Source organism: Hoplias malabaricus, chromosome 6 (genome assembly GCF_029633855.1).
Source record: "Hoplias malabaricus isolate fHopMal1 chromosome 6, fHopMal1.hap1, whole genome shotgun sequence".
Taxonomy (NCBI): Eukaryota; Metazoa; Chordata; class Actinopteri; order Characiformes; family Erythrinidae; genus Hoplias; species Hoplias malabaricus.
The window spans coordinates 37,066,262-37,082,175 of record NC_089805.1 but is presented as its reverse complement, the minus strand read 5'-3'; the positions used below and the strand labels follow the sequence as shown (position 1 = coordinate 37,082,175).

The window sequence follows — 15,914 nt, the reverse complement described above, 5'->3', positions numbered from 1 at the left end:
TCTTACAATGGCACTAAACACTGACTGAAGGCCATTCAATAATCACACTGACCCGAGTGTGTGTCTCGTGTGGGGGACTATAGTCTCCTGGTCTGCCTCTCGGTCCACTCCTCATCGACCATAATCCACTCTGCAGCTTAACTCTATTTCCATCTCATCATGTGTGATAGTGCATTCCCAGAGGCCCTCCAGCTCAGTCACAGCGAATAGCACTTCCCTTTTCATGGCACTGAGGAGCTCCCCTCCCAACCCTCCAGCCCTCCAAGCCCTGCAACACCCCCCCACCCCCAACCCCAACCCCACAAGCCCCTCGCCCAGAATACAGATAAATAATTGAAAACAAGTGTGGGGATTTGCCAGATTGTAAGCTTCCTTTCATATGTTAATTACGCACAAACAGTTGTTTTGAATAAAGGCATTCTTGTCTCTCCCCTCCTCTTTAGTCCCCAAATCCTACGGGGAGAGAAATATGGTGCCAATCGCAGATAAACCCCACAACTTTACATTTATAGCTCTCTAATCCATCACACACACACACACACACACACACAAACAAAACACAAACATGCGAGCGCCTCCAGCACTCAGCTGACGCAAAGGGCCTTTTCAGAGAGTAATGCCTGGTGCCACGTTGCAGGAAGGGACCAGGCAGGAGCCAAAGGGATCTTAATAAGCATGCCCCATGTACGTCTCCTCAATCTCTAATCAGCCGTTGACTTTTTCGTTTGCGCCGTCATTAAATGCAAAGTAGCCTTAGGCCATGTGCCACACGCATTTCGTCTCTTTAGCAACAAGGACCGCGCGAGGCTGCGGCGAGAAGTATGGCCTCCATGCTCCAGGTGACACACGAGGCCAGCGGCTTTATCTGCCCCGCACATCTGCCTGATGTGTAGTTACTGGTATTCGGCAGCCTGCCGTGGTATAATCGCTACCATGTGGCAGCGTGGAAGGATTAAGTGAGCGAGCAGTTCAAATGCTGTGACTTGCATCGCCTGTTTTGATTGCTGTAGGAACAAAATTGCAAAGGTGATGCAACAGAAATATAACAGAATTTGGCACAATCTCCAGGCAGTGTTGTCAGACCCTGAGCACACAGATGTTTCACACATACACACAAGCAGTGAAGTGTAGGAGGAGCTGGTGGGTTCATATCTAAAAAAAAAAAAAGGCTACACAAAATTGTAGTTGTATCATTACATTCTGTGCACCTGTGAATTATTATGTGGACAATTTAATACTGCCAAAGAGGAAATAGCAGATTAAGATCATATCTTAGCAACACTGCCAAAGTGTGTGAGCCTTCCTCTGAGAAGGGGAACTGCTCGAAACAGACGCATCCTTTCATGTGCCAAATGAGACGGCTGTGAGCAAAGCAGAAAGAACACTGCTGTCTTCTTACTCACCCCCCCCCCCCTCCTCTTCTCTGTCTGTTTAAAGGTAAGGAAGGTGAAGACAGGGCTGTGCTTTAAGGGATGAACTGTTCCCATTACAACTGCACACCCCTGGACGCCCTGAAAGCCAATAATTTGTCCGGTCTCTAAGGGAATATTAAGACCAGACCCAAAAAACTCTTTACAGTTGTGGAAAAAATGAAGCAAAAAGTGAAGGAAAACACACGTCGATGCACAAACTCACAAAAGTTATTACATTTTGCGAATGGTATGGCATAATGGCAAGCATATGTGGAGATCTGCGCTCAGAGTGGTAGTCAAGGCTAAGCTAATAGCGCTAGCAGAGCTGGGAACCCTTGTCCTATAAAGAATACTTGTTACTGAAGTATGGCGCACAAAAGCAGATGTTGATAAAGAGACATAAAGACAGATGGAAAAGCAATTACTGGCACGCACTGAACACCCTGAAACAACTTAAAACATTTCTGACCTTATAAGGCAAGATAGATTTATACTCTGTGCCATTTTATTGCTTCATGAGAAGCCCTTCCATGTTCGGAGTATGGTCTTAATCTTGACTCTGCTGTGGCGCTCACCACAATCTGTACTTATTTAAACACTGGCACTGGAGTGTATTTTGGAAGGGATAAATCAGAGAGGGACCGCAAGGGCATGAAATAACACTCAGTACAAATCCATGCAGCAGGCATTCAGAGTTCATCCATACCTTCCACATTTCTGCACGTTAAAACACACCGGTCAGCAACTTTACCACTAGCGCAAATCTTGGGAAACGTACCTGATGAAAAATCTTAATGTTCTTTACAAAGCACAACAGCAGTTGGGTAACATTAGCTATTATACCTGACTCTTTATTACTATAGCTGGCTCTTAGGGAGTGTTCAGACTTGTAGCTCAGTTCCCTTGGTCCCTAACAAACACAAAAATGATACATTGTGACATAGTAGTCCTGGTTTAGTTCAAGTTCACACTGACACATTTACAATCAAACCAATCAAAAGTGAGTATAAAAAAGTGACATGTGACACACCTATGAAGCAGTATTTTTTCACATAAGTTTAGCCTTATAATCAAGAGAAGGGAAGGGAGAAGGGTGGTTACACATCCACCACCAAAACTGCAGTACTGAGCCCTGAGTGAGTATCACAATTATTTTTAAGCTACAGTTTTGAAGCAAAAATACCACCTAGTGACGCTTTCATTCATTTATTGGTGTTGTGTGTGTTTACCTGGAGATAGATCAAATATTAGCCATAGATACAGAAGTCAAAACAGCAACAGATATTCCTCCTGCACAAACTAAAGCAGGGCCACCAAAAAGAGAATACGTGGAGGTTTGTCCTTGGGTCATGGTTTGTATTTAACACACTGTTCCTTCACGGTGCAATTATTGTTACACCTTGGACATCGCGTCCTGTGTTTGGTTTGTGTAGATACCTTTAGTTTGCATTCGAACTTGAAACAAACAGCACCAGAGGTCGCGTATAAACAGGCCAAGTCCCACCAGCTCAGGCAGTCCCTGTCCACTTCTTTGGTGTGCACCAAAGTTCAAAAAGGAAGAGTTTACACTTATTCTATTGAACCCACTAACAAAGCAACCACACCAGTTTGTTTTAATTTAACCAAAGCTAACAATCTGAACACACCCTTAATGGAAGCAAAACACACAAGTCTGAACACAACCCTAAACACACATCTGTGAATAAAACGTGTGCTTACTAAAAATCATAAACCCTTGAAGCCTATACAAGAGTCTGCATATCCTCACGTACACAGTATGCACACAGTAGTTATCAAATAACCATTAATGAATAATAAATCTTGATTAAAAAGCCAAGCACATATTGCTGTGAGCGGATGCAGTAGTTCTATGGGTCAGGCAGCAGCCACAACCTCAGGCTTTTAGTGGCTGTGTCACACACATAAAGGTTAATTGATAAACTAATCCTCTGGGTGGGTCAATACAGCATGGATCACTGTCCTCCACTCACTTTATCCAGCCCCCTAATGACTGTGTACTTCTAATGAATAGTACTCATGGAATTAGTGATCTTAAACAAGCTGATACTTTGGCAATTATCAAATGATTTCTAAAGGTAAAGATGCACTCAAGTCTGTCGATATTACAGAGGTATTACAAACTATCCAGTAAAATGCTACAATGCTACAGAAGAATCTACAAATGACACCAGGTCGGTAAAAGATACGCTTGACACTGTATGTGCTTTAAACTCACTGCTACCTTTGGCTTTCACACAATGGAAATGCATTAGATATTTAAAAGAATGCAGCTATTTTTGCTCATCTCTATAGTGCACATTGATGTATTGTTATTGTCCTAACCTCCAGGGGTTGGCACTGTGGGTATCTCAGCTAAATCGGGCTGAGGGGGGAAGCTCCAGTGGGTTGAAGCTCTTGAAGAAACCCCTGGGAACCCATCCACCTGCAGGCCATCTCGCTTATGTGTACAGGCCAGTGACTCGGAGCAAAATTCATAGAGGAAGCAGTGGCCATCCAGGCAGGGGGAATTCCTTCCCAGCAGTTTAAAAAAAGGCACATGAACAACCGTAAACAGGATCCAAGCCTCTTTTTGCTCCCTGTCACACGCTTTCTATGAAGTTCACACACAAGCCTCTGAGGGCAAGCACTTAAGATCTTTATCGTCTTGCTTCATTCTCCAGTGCAGTTTCACCTTACCAGTCTGGAAATGATCCCACCTGCCTTGTCTACTAGCATGTCACTTCAAAACACAAAGAAAAACACTAAGATGCTAGTGCTTTGCTTCGGTAACATGCTCCTGGCTCTTTTATGCTGGCTGACGTATTGTTGTGTTAAAATGGTCTCTTTGGTTTTCCATGGCGATAACGCTGTGAGATAATGCCAAGTAATTCACCACAATTCTCTATTCATTTGAATAAACTTCTAATGTGCTAGGGGTCCTGCTCCATTCAACATCAAGTGGCAACACCCATTTAACAAAATGAATCCACATTGAAAAGAAAAGGGTTCAACTCCCCCCCACACACCCACAACCACCACCACCACCATCCCATCCCACCCACAACCACCAACACCATCCCATCCCAACCCCACATGCACTTCTCTTTACTGCTCCTCCTGCCTCTACCACAGGACTGTTTTATGCATTTACCCTGCTACAAAATAATTGGCATCAGGCATTAATTTCTGAGGCGCCTGCTGATTGTTTGGCAACAACTGGCAATCTTCCTGTGAGCTCCTGTGTATTGCTACTGTCCCACTGTCCCACACTACTTGCCAACTGCATATATATATATATGTGTGTAAGTATAAGTAGTATACCCTGCAGCAGCCACAAACCATGTTAGACTAATTCTGTTGGGATGATACTCAATACAAAAGCTAGCTAATTCTTTAGCAGTGTAAAAATTCCCAGTTGGGAGATTTAAGCATGGAATAATCCATGTAGACCAAAAAGTCCCTGCGCTTTGAAAGTCATTGTGTACACCAGATTTTTTAACCACTTATCCAGTGCTAGCAGGTGATGAGGACAGTTCTATCTATCCAGCTAGCCATACTTCTCTTTCTCTGACACACTCTCTCTCTCTCTCTCTCACACACACACACACACACACCTTTTCTCGGGAGCTGTAATTGACTGAATATGTCAATATGTGAAGTGAAAACACAGGGACCCACTGTCTCTGCTTATTGATCCCGAGCTCTTGAAGGAGTTGAGCCTCGGGGCTCAAACAAATCTTAATTACACTCCTCTTCGCTGGGCCATAGAGGCCGCCCTTTTCATAAAATACGTATCAAAATCCATACATCACATTTATTAGGTAAGAACAGGCTATAAATCAAAGATGGGGAACCGGACAGAGAAGGCACTCTCATGCAGAAAAACCAGACGAGGGATTAGTAAAATACATTTAGTGTGGATATGTGATATATAGAATAATAACACGCTAGTATGGTTCCAAGGGCAATTAATGCCCCTGGCAAACCCTCGACCGCATTCAAGTGAGCGGTGCTTCTGCAATTTGTGCTCTGCAGCTTGTCTGATCTTCTCACTGACCGCTGCACAAAAGAAATAAAAAATTATGAAGGGGTTTTATAGACATCCAATAAGAAGCAAAGTTCATCCCTTAGCAATCGTCACTTCATAAATAAAAAAAGCCCTAATCAAGCCTTTACAACTGCCCATATTCTCCCCCAATCAAGCCTTTACACAGATATACCAATACATAACGCTGGTCATCTGCCATTCTCACCTTCTCTGTGAATGAAAGCTGCCCTGGATCCACAGACCAAACCCAATTACAGATAACAATGTGCTAATCTCTGTTCCCAGGAGCGAGGAGCCAGGCCTGGAGAGGGTTAGAATCTGCCGAAGGGGTGACCTGCATGCCAGATACAGGCTGAACGAGAGACCCTGTCTCTCTCTCTTTCTCTCTGCCCTTTCTCAGACACTCAGCCATCCTGATCACACCCCCACCCACCCCCCCAGCACCCAGCAAACACATTTGCAAGCCTGCATGCCCATGCGCAGCCACACGCACGCCCCCTGCCATCCTAACACCTTCGCCACCCTGAATCTTTTACCCTTTTACAGCTAATCTTTAAATGTAAATTCTGTGACAGGAAAATAGAGGAGGTGCGAGATAACAGGTTACATCTTCACTCCTGCACTGTTATCGCGTTCTGCATCACTGAAAAGCACCTATTCAATAAGATTAGCTTCTGGCAGAGTGCACGGCGACACACCGCGGCTTTGTATTCATTAAACACACATCCCCGGCTTATCTGAAATAAAAAAAAGGGGCTTGTCAGGATGGCACATTGTGTGTGAGTCTGAGGGGAAGGCAATGTGCATTAGGGCGATTACAATATCAGCCTGGTCCAGATGGAGGCAGGAAAATAAACAGAGAGAGAGAGGGAGAGAGAGAGCAGAAGGGAGAGCGGGAGACAGACAGAGAGAAAGAGAGGAGGGGAAGACAGGGAGGGTTTTTTTTTGTATGTGCGTGACAGTGTGAGAGTGACTGTGTATATTATGTATGGATGCGGGCGGCAAAGTGTGTGCATGTGTGACGAGGTAAGGACAACGGGGAGAAAGAGACATTAATTGGTAAATGAGTATTGGCTTAATAAGAGAGGACGAGAGCAAGGGAGCAAGAGAGCCAGAGTGAGATAGCAAAACAGAGAGAGAGAGAGAGAGAGAGAGAGAGAGAGAGAGCAAGGGCAGACAGCCAGGACACCTGTCAGCTGGAGCAGTGGAGCAGTGGGCTGTTTGGTTAACCCTGGACAAACGCTGGCTCCACACTACCTCACATACTATGGAGGCCACAGCAACAATTGGAAACAGCATTTTTCAAAACCTTTTTTGGACACCATTTGAACATGTCATACTGAACGGAACCAATAAAATTGGTCTGAAATGACTCGTTTCATTAGTGGATACATTACCATTTTAGAAAAGGTTTAAGCAAATAAAGCTGTGTTTTGCTTTTGAAATACGCATTTATGAACCACCCTGACTTCCCCGACACAGTCATCAATTTAGCTTCCATTCCCATAAACACAGAATAAATGATCCAACATATTGGTTCAGTCACCTAAACATGGATTATTGTACATCACTGTAATACAATACCACCAGACTTCACATTCCGTCCTCACAGGCTACCACTCCGTCATCTCACTTGACATCCGTACGTGATAAAATTCTATAACCAGCGCTCTAAATTCCTCTTGCGAATAAATTTGTAACCCATCAATGCCTCCCATCGATCTGAGGCATAGGTTCTTGGAGATGGCATCCACATCAATAATTCATTGCCTGCCCTCCGCAGCAAGTGATGTCAAAGCAAATCGACGGCCCTCGCAAAAAAGGGCTTTATCCCCATGCAGAAAAAAACATCTCCAAGCCTGCACTCCCTGCCGAGGGTCGAGTGTGTCAGCAAGTCCGAAAGCACTCTTCAATGAATATAAAGAGCCTCATGCATGACAAAGCTCAAAAATAAATAAATAAATATATAAAAATCTGATGCAGGTTTTTGCAGCACAACGTTAGTGGGGTGAAATCCCGAAGAGCACAGTCCACGGGGCGAACACAGCCGTCATTTCAAACAACGGACACGGTCATTTTTCTTTTTAGATGGTAACAACAGCTTAATCTCTCTATTCACTATTTCGACATACAGGCCGTTTTCACAGTCATGGTCAATACAAAGCATTTCTCATTGTCAGATTTGCAGTAAATGTAAACTTGGCAGAGAGCTGTTTTGACTGCATATTTTCCCAGTCAAAGTGGACAAAGACAAATAGCCACACCGATTAAACAAGCTAAGCATTGGTGCAAGAGCCTGATGGGAAAATGAGCTGGTTTACGTAAGGGGTTAATGATTGGGTGACATCACTAATGAAGTGAGTCCCATACTGCACTGATAAGATACTTGGCTTATGGCCAGAATGTCTGCAGTTCCTTACTTAAAACACACAGTAATTACTCAACAGCAAATACTATTTTGTGTACGCGTATCAGGTAAAAACACTACACAGAACTAGTACTAAGACTACAGAAAATATTTTGTGTCATATAATAATATTAAAAGTATATAATGAAACACTGAAAGGAATATAATGACATGCATCACTTTAATTAATACTTCTGTAATGTTTAACGAGAAGCTGTAGTTTTATTCAAACAAATGCTTTTAAAACTGTTTTTATCCTTTAAAATAGTGTTCAACAAATGGTTCCTTGATTAATATGAAGATGTGTAGGTGGGTATCATCTTTTTATAAAGTGTAAATACCATCCTCACAGTGGAAATGTTTGAAATGAATATAATATTTTTCCAGTTAATGATCTTTAATATTGAACAGCGTTGCTATGAAATAATGAAACGTGTGGAAATTCACATTTTGGCAGGGATATTCGCACATACAGTAATATGCACTGTTGCAGGCACTGGACCCGCAGGCTGACCCTCTCTTCATTAGGCCATGGCCGTGTCTGGTTTCATGTGTTTGACCCACATGGGGCCAATGGAAGCGGGGGAGTAGGGAACAGGTGTGAAGCAGGCCGGCTGGTGGCTGTGCAGATGGCCTCAGCCAGAGGACGATGCTGTCTGCTTCTGCTGTCCCAACCCGGCCTGGCCTTGTGCTGTTTAAACAGCCTCATGGCCAGATAACACACACAGACACACACAAACACACCACCCTTATTCCCTTATTTACTAAATACTCAGCTCCTGCCAACCTGCCTTGTGTCTAACTGTAATTAAAACTGCTCCTTTTGTCTAGGAGGAGAAAAGTGGACACTGACAGCATTGAGGTGTTCACCAGTTCTAAGTGCACACAGTACACAGTGCATTTAAGCCTCAACGGACATAGTGCATCACATTCTTGAAGAGCTCTAAAGTACAATATCCAGGGAATATCCAACAGAACTCATTTTCAGAATGGCAAATATGTAAATATGATAAAACACAAACACATGTAAGACATGTCTCCTTTCTAATATCTACGATTCCCTAGAAGCAATCATGTTTCTTTTTCACGTACAAACCACACACCCAATGTCTTTTAAAAGAAAGGCATTAACACCTCGATAGTAAGTCTACTGGAAATCTCACGGCTGTTTTCTTTGTCCACGATCTAAACTGGGAGAACGATCATACAGTTTACAGACAAACCCTAAGCAGCTCTCACCAAATACCAGAGCTCCTTTTTCTCATCTTAAAGTCACACTGATAGCCACAGAGACCAAGTTCCCAGGGAAAAAATAAAAAAAGTGAAAATCAACCTTTTAATTTACAACAGCCCAAACCAACGTCTTGCTTTAATTTCTCCATCCCCATCTTTCCCCACAATCACGTGAAGGGCAAGTGGAAATAAAGATCAGGGCGGATGAGAGACCACAGCTGAATAGTTGTGAGGGAAAAGAGCTGTCTCTAAACAAAAACAGTCTCTCATATGCTCTGAAGTGGACCAGCAATGCTCATAAAGTGAATAGCAATATTTGTAAAGCTACTTAGTGTCTTCTCTCTCTGTTTAAGACACGTGGAGTTATATTCTCAACACTCACAGGTCAGAGACTAACAAGCACGGGCTATAAAAAAGATATTTAGCTTTTATTACCAGGGGCTCTAACGGATCCTGTTGAAAGTGGGCAGTAGTCTGGCCAGTTTAATGTAATCCCAATGAGGGAAGGCTTGAGCGCTGAACAGACTTAATGCAGCACCATGAACACAATGTAGGAGGAGGATAAAGAAGAGAAATGTCTCAGAAAACATGAAATTGCGATGTGACAGTTAACCCTACTGACATTTCACATTAATAATGAGATTTTATTATTATTTTATCAGCTTCACACTTTATAGCCTTTAAACCTAAACAAACCTGCAACGTTCCACATTCATATGACTCTAATTCAACTGTTATTACGCAATTAATTTTTATATCAATTTAATTTAATTTTAAAGACATAGCATAAGTAACGTTAACTAATTTTGCATTTTTTTTCTAAAATTCAGTCATTACTGTAAGAATCAATAAAATAAACTGTTTGTTTGTTTGTTTTAATCAATTTCTAATTATCAACTAATATGACACTACAAAACGAGTTACATTTTGGTTTTCGGGAATTAAAATATAACGTTACAACAACTGAAAAGGTAAAAATCACTTTTTACAGCACAGCATATAAAATACGGTCAATAACGCAGGCTAATTCAGAGCGCTACCGTTACTATTACCGCGAGGGAGAGCTCTACATTCACAACTAACGTTCTAATAAAATCCGTGTAGCCGTTACTGTTCTTCTGAAGAGGTTTCACGTCATTACCGTGAGCTCAGAAATGATGTGTATCACCGGCTCTACTTACACTGAAGAGAGGCTGAAATTCCCACCATACGTTACGCCGTTAACGAGGACAAAAAAATTAATCCCCGGTCCAAAACGGCCCGGCAACTGTTCGTCCGTTTGGTCAGATGAAGTGTGCGGGCGTCAGTCCCCGTTACTTAAGCCGTAACGGTTCCCACAGACACGTCAGAGCTGTCCGTTCAACTCCAGCGAGGCGTCGAGCTCGAGATCCGCTCGTTAAAATTCGTTACTTCAGTTTCACGTTTACCTTTCGTGTCGCTGGATGAAACGTACGAGGCTCAGTCCGGTCAGTCTGTGCTAACGGTTCCCTCCGACACGTCAGAGATGTCCGTTAAACTCCACCGAGGCGACGAGCTCGAGCTCCGATCCAAATGGTCTGTTTAATTACGTTAATTCTCGTTCACGTTTTGCTTCGCTTGATGAAGAGAACGTGGCTGAGTCCGGTCAGTGTGAACGGAGTTCAACCGTCACCCGTTTCTCCGACAAGTCAGAGCCGTCCGTTAAACTCCAGCGATGCTCGAGACCAGGGTCGAGCTCCAGTCCGCACGCGACAAAGACCCCTCAAGTGTGGATAGAGGGGGCAGATGAATGTTTCGCGTGACGTTTGTTCCACTGCATCTGTTATTGCCCTTTAGCGGCGCGAATTCAAAAATAACACGAGGCGGGTTTCCTGCGCTGGACGCACTGCACGGCTCGCGAGATGCGCGCGACTACAGACTGGCTTCGTCCGTGGCGCGCGGGCGCTTTTGCCTCCTGCTTCAGTCCGCGAGCTCTGGGAAGCTCCAGGTGCGGAGTGGGTGGAGCTTCACAGTGTGAGGGGCGGGGCTAACAGACAGCAGCTGATGGAAGGAGTAGGGGCAGAAAGCGTGGAATACGCGAGAAAAATAGGGGTAGGATAAATCGAGAGGTAGATGAACAGAGGGGTACATGAACAAAGGGGTAGATGAAGAGTGGGGTAGATGCACAGAGGGGTTGAATATATAGAGGGGTAGAATACACAGAGGGGAAGGGGAGCAGAGTGGTAGATCAGCAGAGGTAGAATATACTGAGGAATAGATGAGGGGTATATTAACAGAGGGTAGGTGAAGGAGATGAGCACAGGGGTAGATGAGCATGGGTAGATTAATAGAGGGAAGAATGAAATAAGGACAGATTATAAATGGAAAATGAAATGTTAATGTTTTTTACCCAATTTCTCATTTTACTTTTCTTCCTTTGTATCTCCATCTCTTTCTCCCTTTTGCTTTTTTCTGTCATCATTTCTTTCTATTACTCACTCTTTTTAGTGCCCTTTTCCTGTCTTTCTCTCTCTTTGTCCTTTACTGCCAATGTTTCTTTGTGTTTTTCTCTTTTGATTTCCTTGTCACTATCTCTCTGTATCTCTCTTTCTTGATTTCTCTTTTTGCACTCTTCAACAAAGCTTCTCTCTCTCTCTCTCTCTCTCTCTCTCTCTCTCTCTCTCTCTCTCTCTCTCTCTCTCTCTCTTTCTCTCCCCCATGCAATAACTCAAGGCAAACACTTTCCTCTTCCATCTGGATCTCATCTTGTCCTGCCCAGCCAGGGAAAGCAGAAGCTTCGTTTACAGCCTGATGATAACAGCCTCTTTCACACAGACGCTATTGAAGTTAATGCATCGCAGGCTCGCTCGCCGCCTCTCTCTTAACCCTAACTTAACCCATAAATTGTATATTCCAATTTAGGACACGCCACTTTCTTATTTCCACTGTGCTTTCTGGCTTGCCTCAGTGTTTGTCTTTATAGCCTATTTCCTATGTGACAGACTGCATCCCCAAATATGGTCGCTCTGTTCTCCTGCTTTGTGTATTTTCCTTCATTTCTACATGTGGGACCTTTAGATGCTGCAGAAAGTCAATCAAACAGAGGAGAACATGTGCAAATTAAGTGTGCAGGGTTTTCATATGAAATCAAGGGTATTGAAACCCTTTCGTGTGTCCTAATGTTGTTGTAGTTTTATGCTTAGACCAGTTTATGCTTGGAGCATAAACTGGTTTATTCAGGGACTACAACGCAATCGGTTACCATTTCTGTAGATTTTTGGTTTACATTTGAAGACATTGTGTGAAAAATTTCATGATGAATGAACAAATATGATGCTTCAAAGGCGACGTCTACAATTGTGGGGAAATGCTGTTCTTTCGTTTGTTTACATTCAGAAGCTCCACATCTTTTAAGGTGAAATGGTATTTTTGAGGAAAACAAAATGACTGCTGAATATAAATTGTCTGTACATTTTTATTCAGTTTGAATTACCACAGAAACTCATTTGTAACTGCATTTGTTTGGTTTGTTGCTCTTTGTTCTGTGTTTACTTTCATGCAGCTCTCCCACGTCAGTCCATCTACAGCAATAATAAACCAATATTACCCACCAGAAATAGAACAATATCCTCTCAGTTCATGCTTTTAAACGTTAACAGAGACCTTCTCATTGTCTAAAGACCTCCAGATGTTGTTTCTCAGCCCTTTGTTTTTTACAAAGTGTTTTTTTAATAATGAATAAATATTAAATAAATTTGTGAATGTTACCTTTAACTTATAAATAATATGAAACAATATGTCTATCTTTTTATGTGCTATCACAATATCAGGTCTGTCCACTGTAATCATTGTTTCTTTATCCTGGTCCCCTGTATCTCCTCTAATCTGCTGGTGGCTTGGCGTATTGTGTCCCGAGAGACCTGCGGAGAGGCCATACCTGAGAAACCCACAGGCGCTTTCTTAGGAGAGTGTTTTTTGATGTGCCACTCATATTCTTTGTTCTTCTCAGACAAAGCCGCCTTGGTGGGTCTCCTCTGCTCTGAGCTGCTGAGGACGAGAGGGAAAGAGAGAAAGAGAGAAGGAGGGAGGGAGACACACATAGGGACAGGGAGAAGGGAAGAGAGAAGGTGAGGTCAAAACAGTGCAAGAAAACAACACACACACACACACACACACACACACACAGAGCCCTGCACTGCGTTATCACAAAGACTCACTCTGCTCCCTTTTGTGCCCAGTGTGCGTTGGAGAAAAGCTGCTCTCCACAATCAAACAGCAACATCTTGACACCGGAGGCACAGGGACGGTGGCTGAGGAAACCTGCAGGGGAAAGGACTGGGGTCCGAGGGGCTGCCGTGGACCCTGATAACACCAGCGGAGAGCAGGAAACACACAGTGCGCTGTTTTCACTGCTGGTGGAGTTCCTGGAAGTGGGCCGCCCAGGGCGATGGGCCACGCACATACAGGATACCTCGCCTCTACAAGGGGACAAAGATACACACACACACACACACACACACACACAAACACACAAACACACAGCCATGCAGGCTTCCTGCATTTCCTCATCCATCGGAGGGCCACCTGCGACCAACACGCACACACACAGAGGTTTGTTTTTATGCAGTATCAGGACTTCATATCATATAATCACACCTATACTTATATAAATGCAAGTTGTTTTATACAACAACAACAACAACAACAGTGATAGTCCTGGGAAAATTTCAGAGATCATTTTATCAGCTTCACTGACCCCACAGGAGCACTTTATACTTCTACAATTACAGACTGTAGTCCATCTGTTTCTCCAATGGAGAAGACCCCTACAGGACCACCACAGAGCAGATATGATTTCGACAGTGGCTTATTCTCAAAGCTGCACTGACACTGACATTCTGGCGGTGTGTAATTGTGTGCTGTGCTGGTACGAGTGGATCAGACACAGCACTTCCCTCATATCACTAAAATGTGGGGCCTCCATGGATAATACTTGTTTTTCCAGCACTTGCTGAAGGCTACGTGAACACCTTGAACTTGTTTCACGTTCTTCAAACTATTTCTGAACCATTTCTGCAGTGCGGCTGGGCCTATTATCCTGCTGTAAGTTAAATTACTATGTCTACACGTGTACAATTCCCCCTGCACTCTTTGAATACTAATGAAAGAAACTGTTTAATTACTTACGAACCCTTATCTATATTAAATGTAGGTCTGTCTGTATTTATCTGTATTTGATTTCCTTTACAGCTCTTTCAGACTGTGAACTGCGGAAATGTGAGGTGGTGTACTCAAGGTAAAGCTTTGTTTTTAAATCCTTCACAATTCCATTGTGTATTTTGAATTCCGTTTGAAAAGAGTCTATCCTTGATGTAAATGCATATTTTTGTAATATTTCTCTGTGTGCGTGTTCAGTGTTTTTTTAGACATCACCATATAAAAGCGGCATATTTATTTAAGCAGGTGACGAAAAATATAGAGCCTGCAACACCACCTGTACTTGCGGAGCGTACTTTATTTCCTCTTGCTTGTGCTGCTTGTTTATTACTGCATAGGAACTAAGTGTTGGTTTGGAATGTCACACACACACACAGGTCAACATCACCAGTGTCAAACATGGTCATTGGATTGGTGGCTGATGAACGGTTCCAGAGAGAGCTGGACAGAGCAATAAGGAACGAAACAACTACACTGACCTGTAGGAATTGGGGAGTGGAGCTGTGTTCAGTCCTAAAATACAAAACCAACCTGAAAACACAATGAACACAATGCACTTAACATTATGTGGTCAATGTTGTTGTTCTAAGGCCCACAGCTCCTGTTACAGACAGTGTTTTGTGAAATCACCGGCTCCTGAGGGAAGCTGCTAGTGAAAAGGCTACGAGTGACCAGGGATCAAAAAGTGAGTAGAGCCGTGTAGAGTCGAGTAGAGTAGAGTAGAGTAGGCACCATGCAGTGGAAAAGCACCATGTGTAAGACACAGGACTAAATCAATGACTTCTTTTAATACATCTTATTTATTCAGACTAAATGGAGTGGGATGTTTTATTTAACAGTTTTTGAGTTGGTAGAAGCTCCACACCCCCGAATATATGTGTTAACACACTCAGAAAGTGATTTAAAAATAAAATGTCCCTTTTAACTGGTTGGTTCAAGTGTCTCCTGTTGAACACAGCTCCAATTATAGCTAAAACAAATAACCAGATGTCAAATATTTCTTTTTACAAGCTCCTTTGCAGATATGCAGTGTCTTCAGAGAAAAGACGTGGTTCATTGTGGGTATTACTGCAAGCCGTATGGTGCTCCAGCCAAAGGGGGAGAAGCTAAGTGGCAGGAAATTGACAACAGCATCTACCTCTGTGATAATGTAATTAGTGAGTCCTTCTCCAGAGCCTCTGCTTAATTCACGAACCAGCCCCTGTCCGCAGCCGCTACGTTACAGAATCATTCTTCACACTTTATTCCATATTTGATGCCGCTGACGCGAATCAACAACTCATGTGATTTAGAGCGTCCGCATTCAGCTCTTTCTGCAGAGAGGCAGCACACGGATACAGACAGACCCTCAAACAACAGAGCTGGCTTTGTGCAAATGAGGAGCAGAGGCAAAAACAAAATGGAATAGTGTTTCCCCACTGGAGCTGTAGTGAGGTACATCAGACTAATGTGGCAGATATATAAGTCTGGCTGAGCTGTGGTTCAGGGCAGCGGTGGGACTTTGGGGGGTGTCTCAGTGTCTGCTGGGTTCAGGCTTTTCTACAGCTCTTTTTGAAGTGCGCACATGTGAAAGACATCGCACACAAACACACACACACACTCTCCCCCAAACAGACACACATCTGCCTCCCGACACCCT

General features: G+C 43.3%; 1 protein-coding gene across 5 annotated transcripts in view; it reads right to left on the bottom strand.

Annotated features, from left to right (window-relative positions):
- runx1t1 (RUNX1 partner transcriptional co-repressor 1) overlaps positions 1-10,981 on the bottom strand; it is a 59,807-nt gene extending 48,826 nt beyond the window's left edge. For 3 of the 5 annotated variants that reach the window (XM_066673945.1, XM_066673950.1, XM_066673947.1), the window contains exon 1: positions 10,282-10,981. In XM_066673945.1, the coding sequence (XP_066530042.1) occupies positions 10,282-10,309 (28 nt within the window). In that variant the 5' untranslated portion in view covers positions 10,310-10,981. Of the gene's footprint in view, positions 1-7,006; positions 7,073-10,281 lie in introns of those variants that run through there. The other 2 variants (XM_066673948.1, XM_066673946.1) reach the window with 2 other exon arrangements.
- Positions 10,982-15,914: the final 4,933 nt, after the last annotated feature.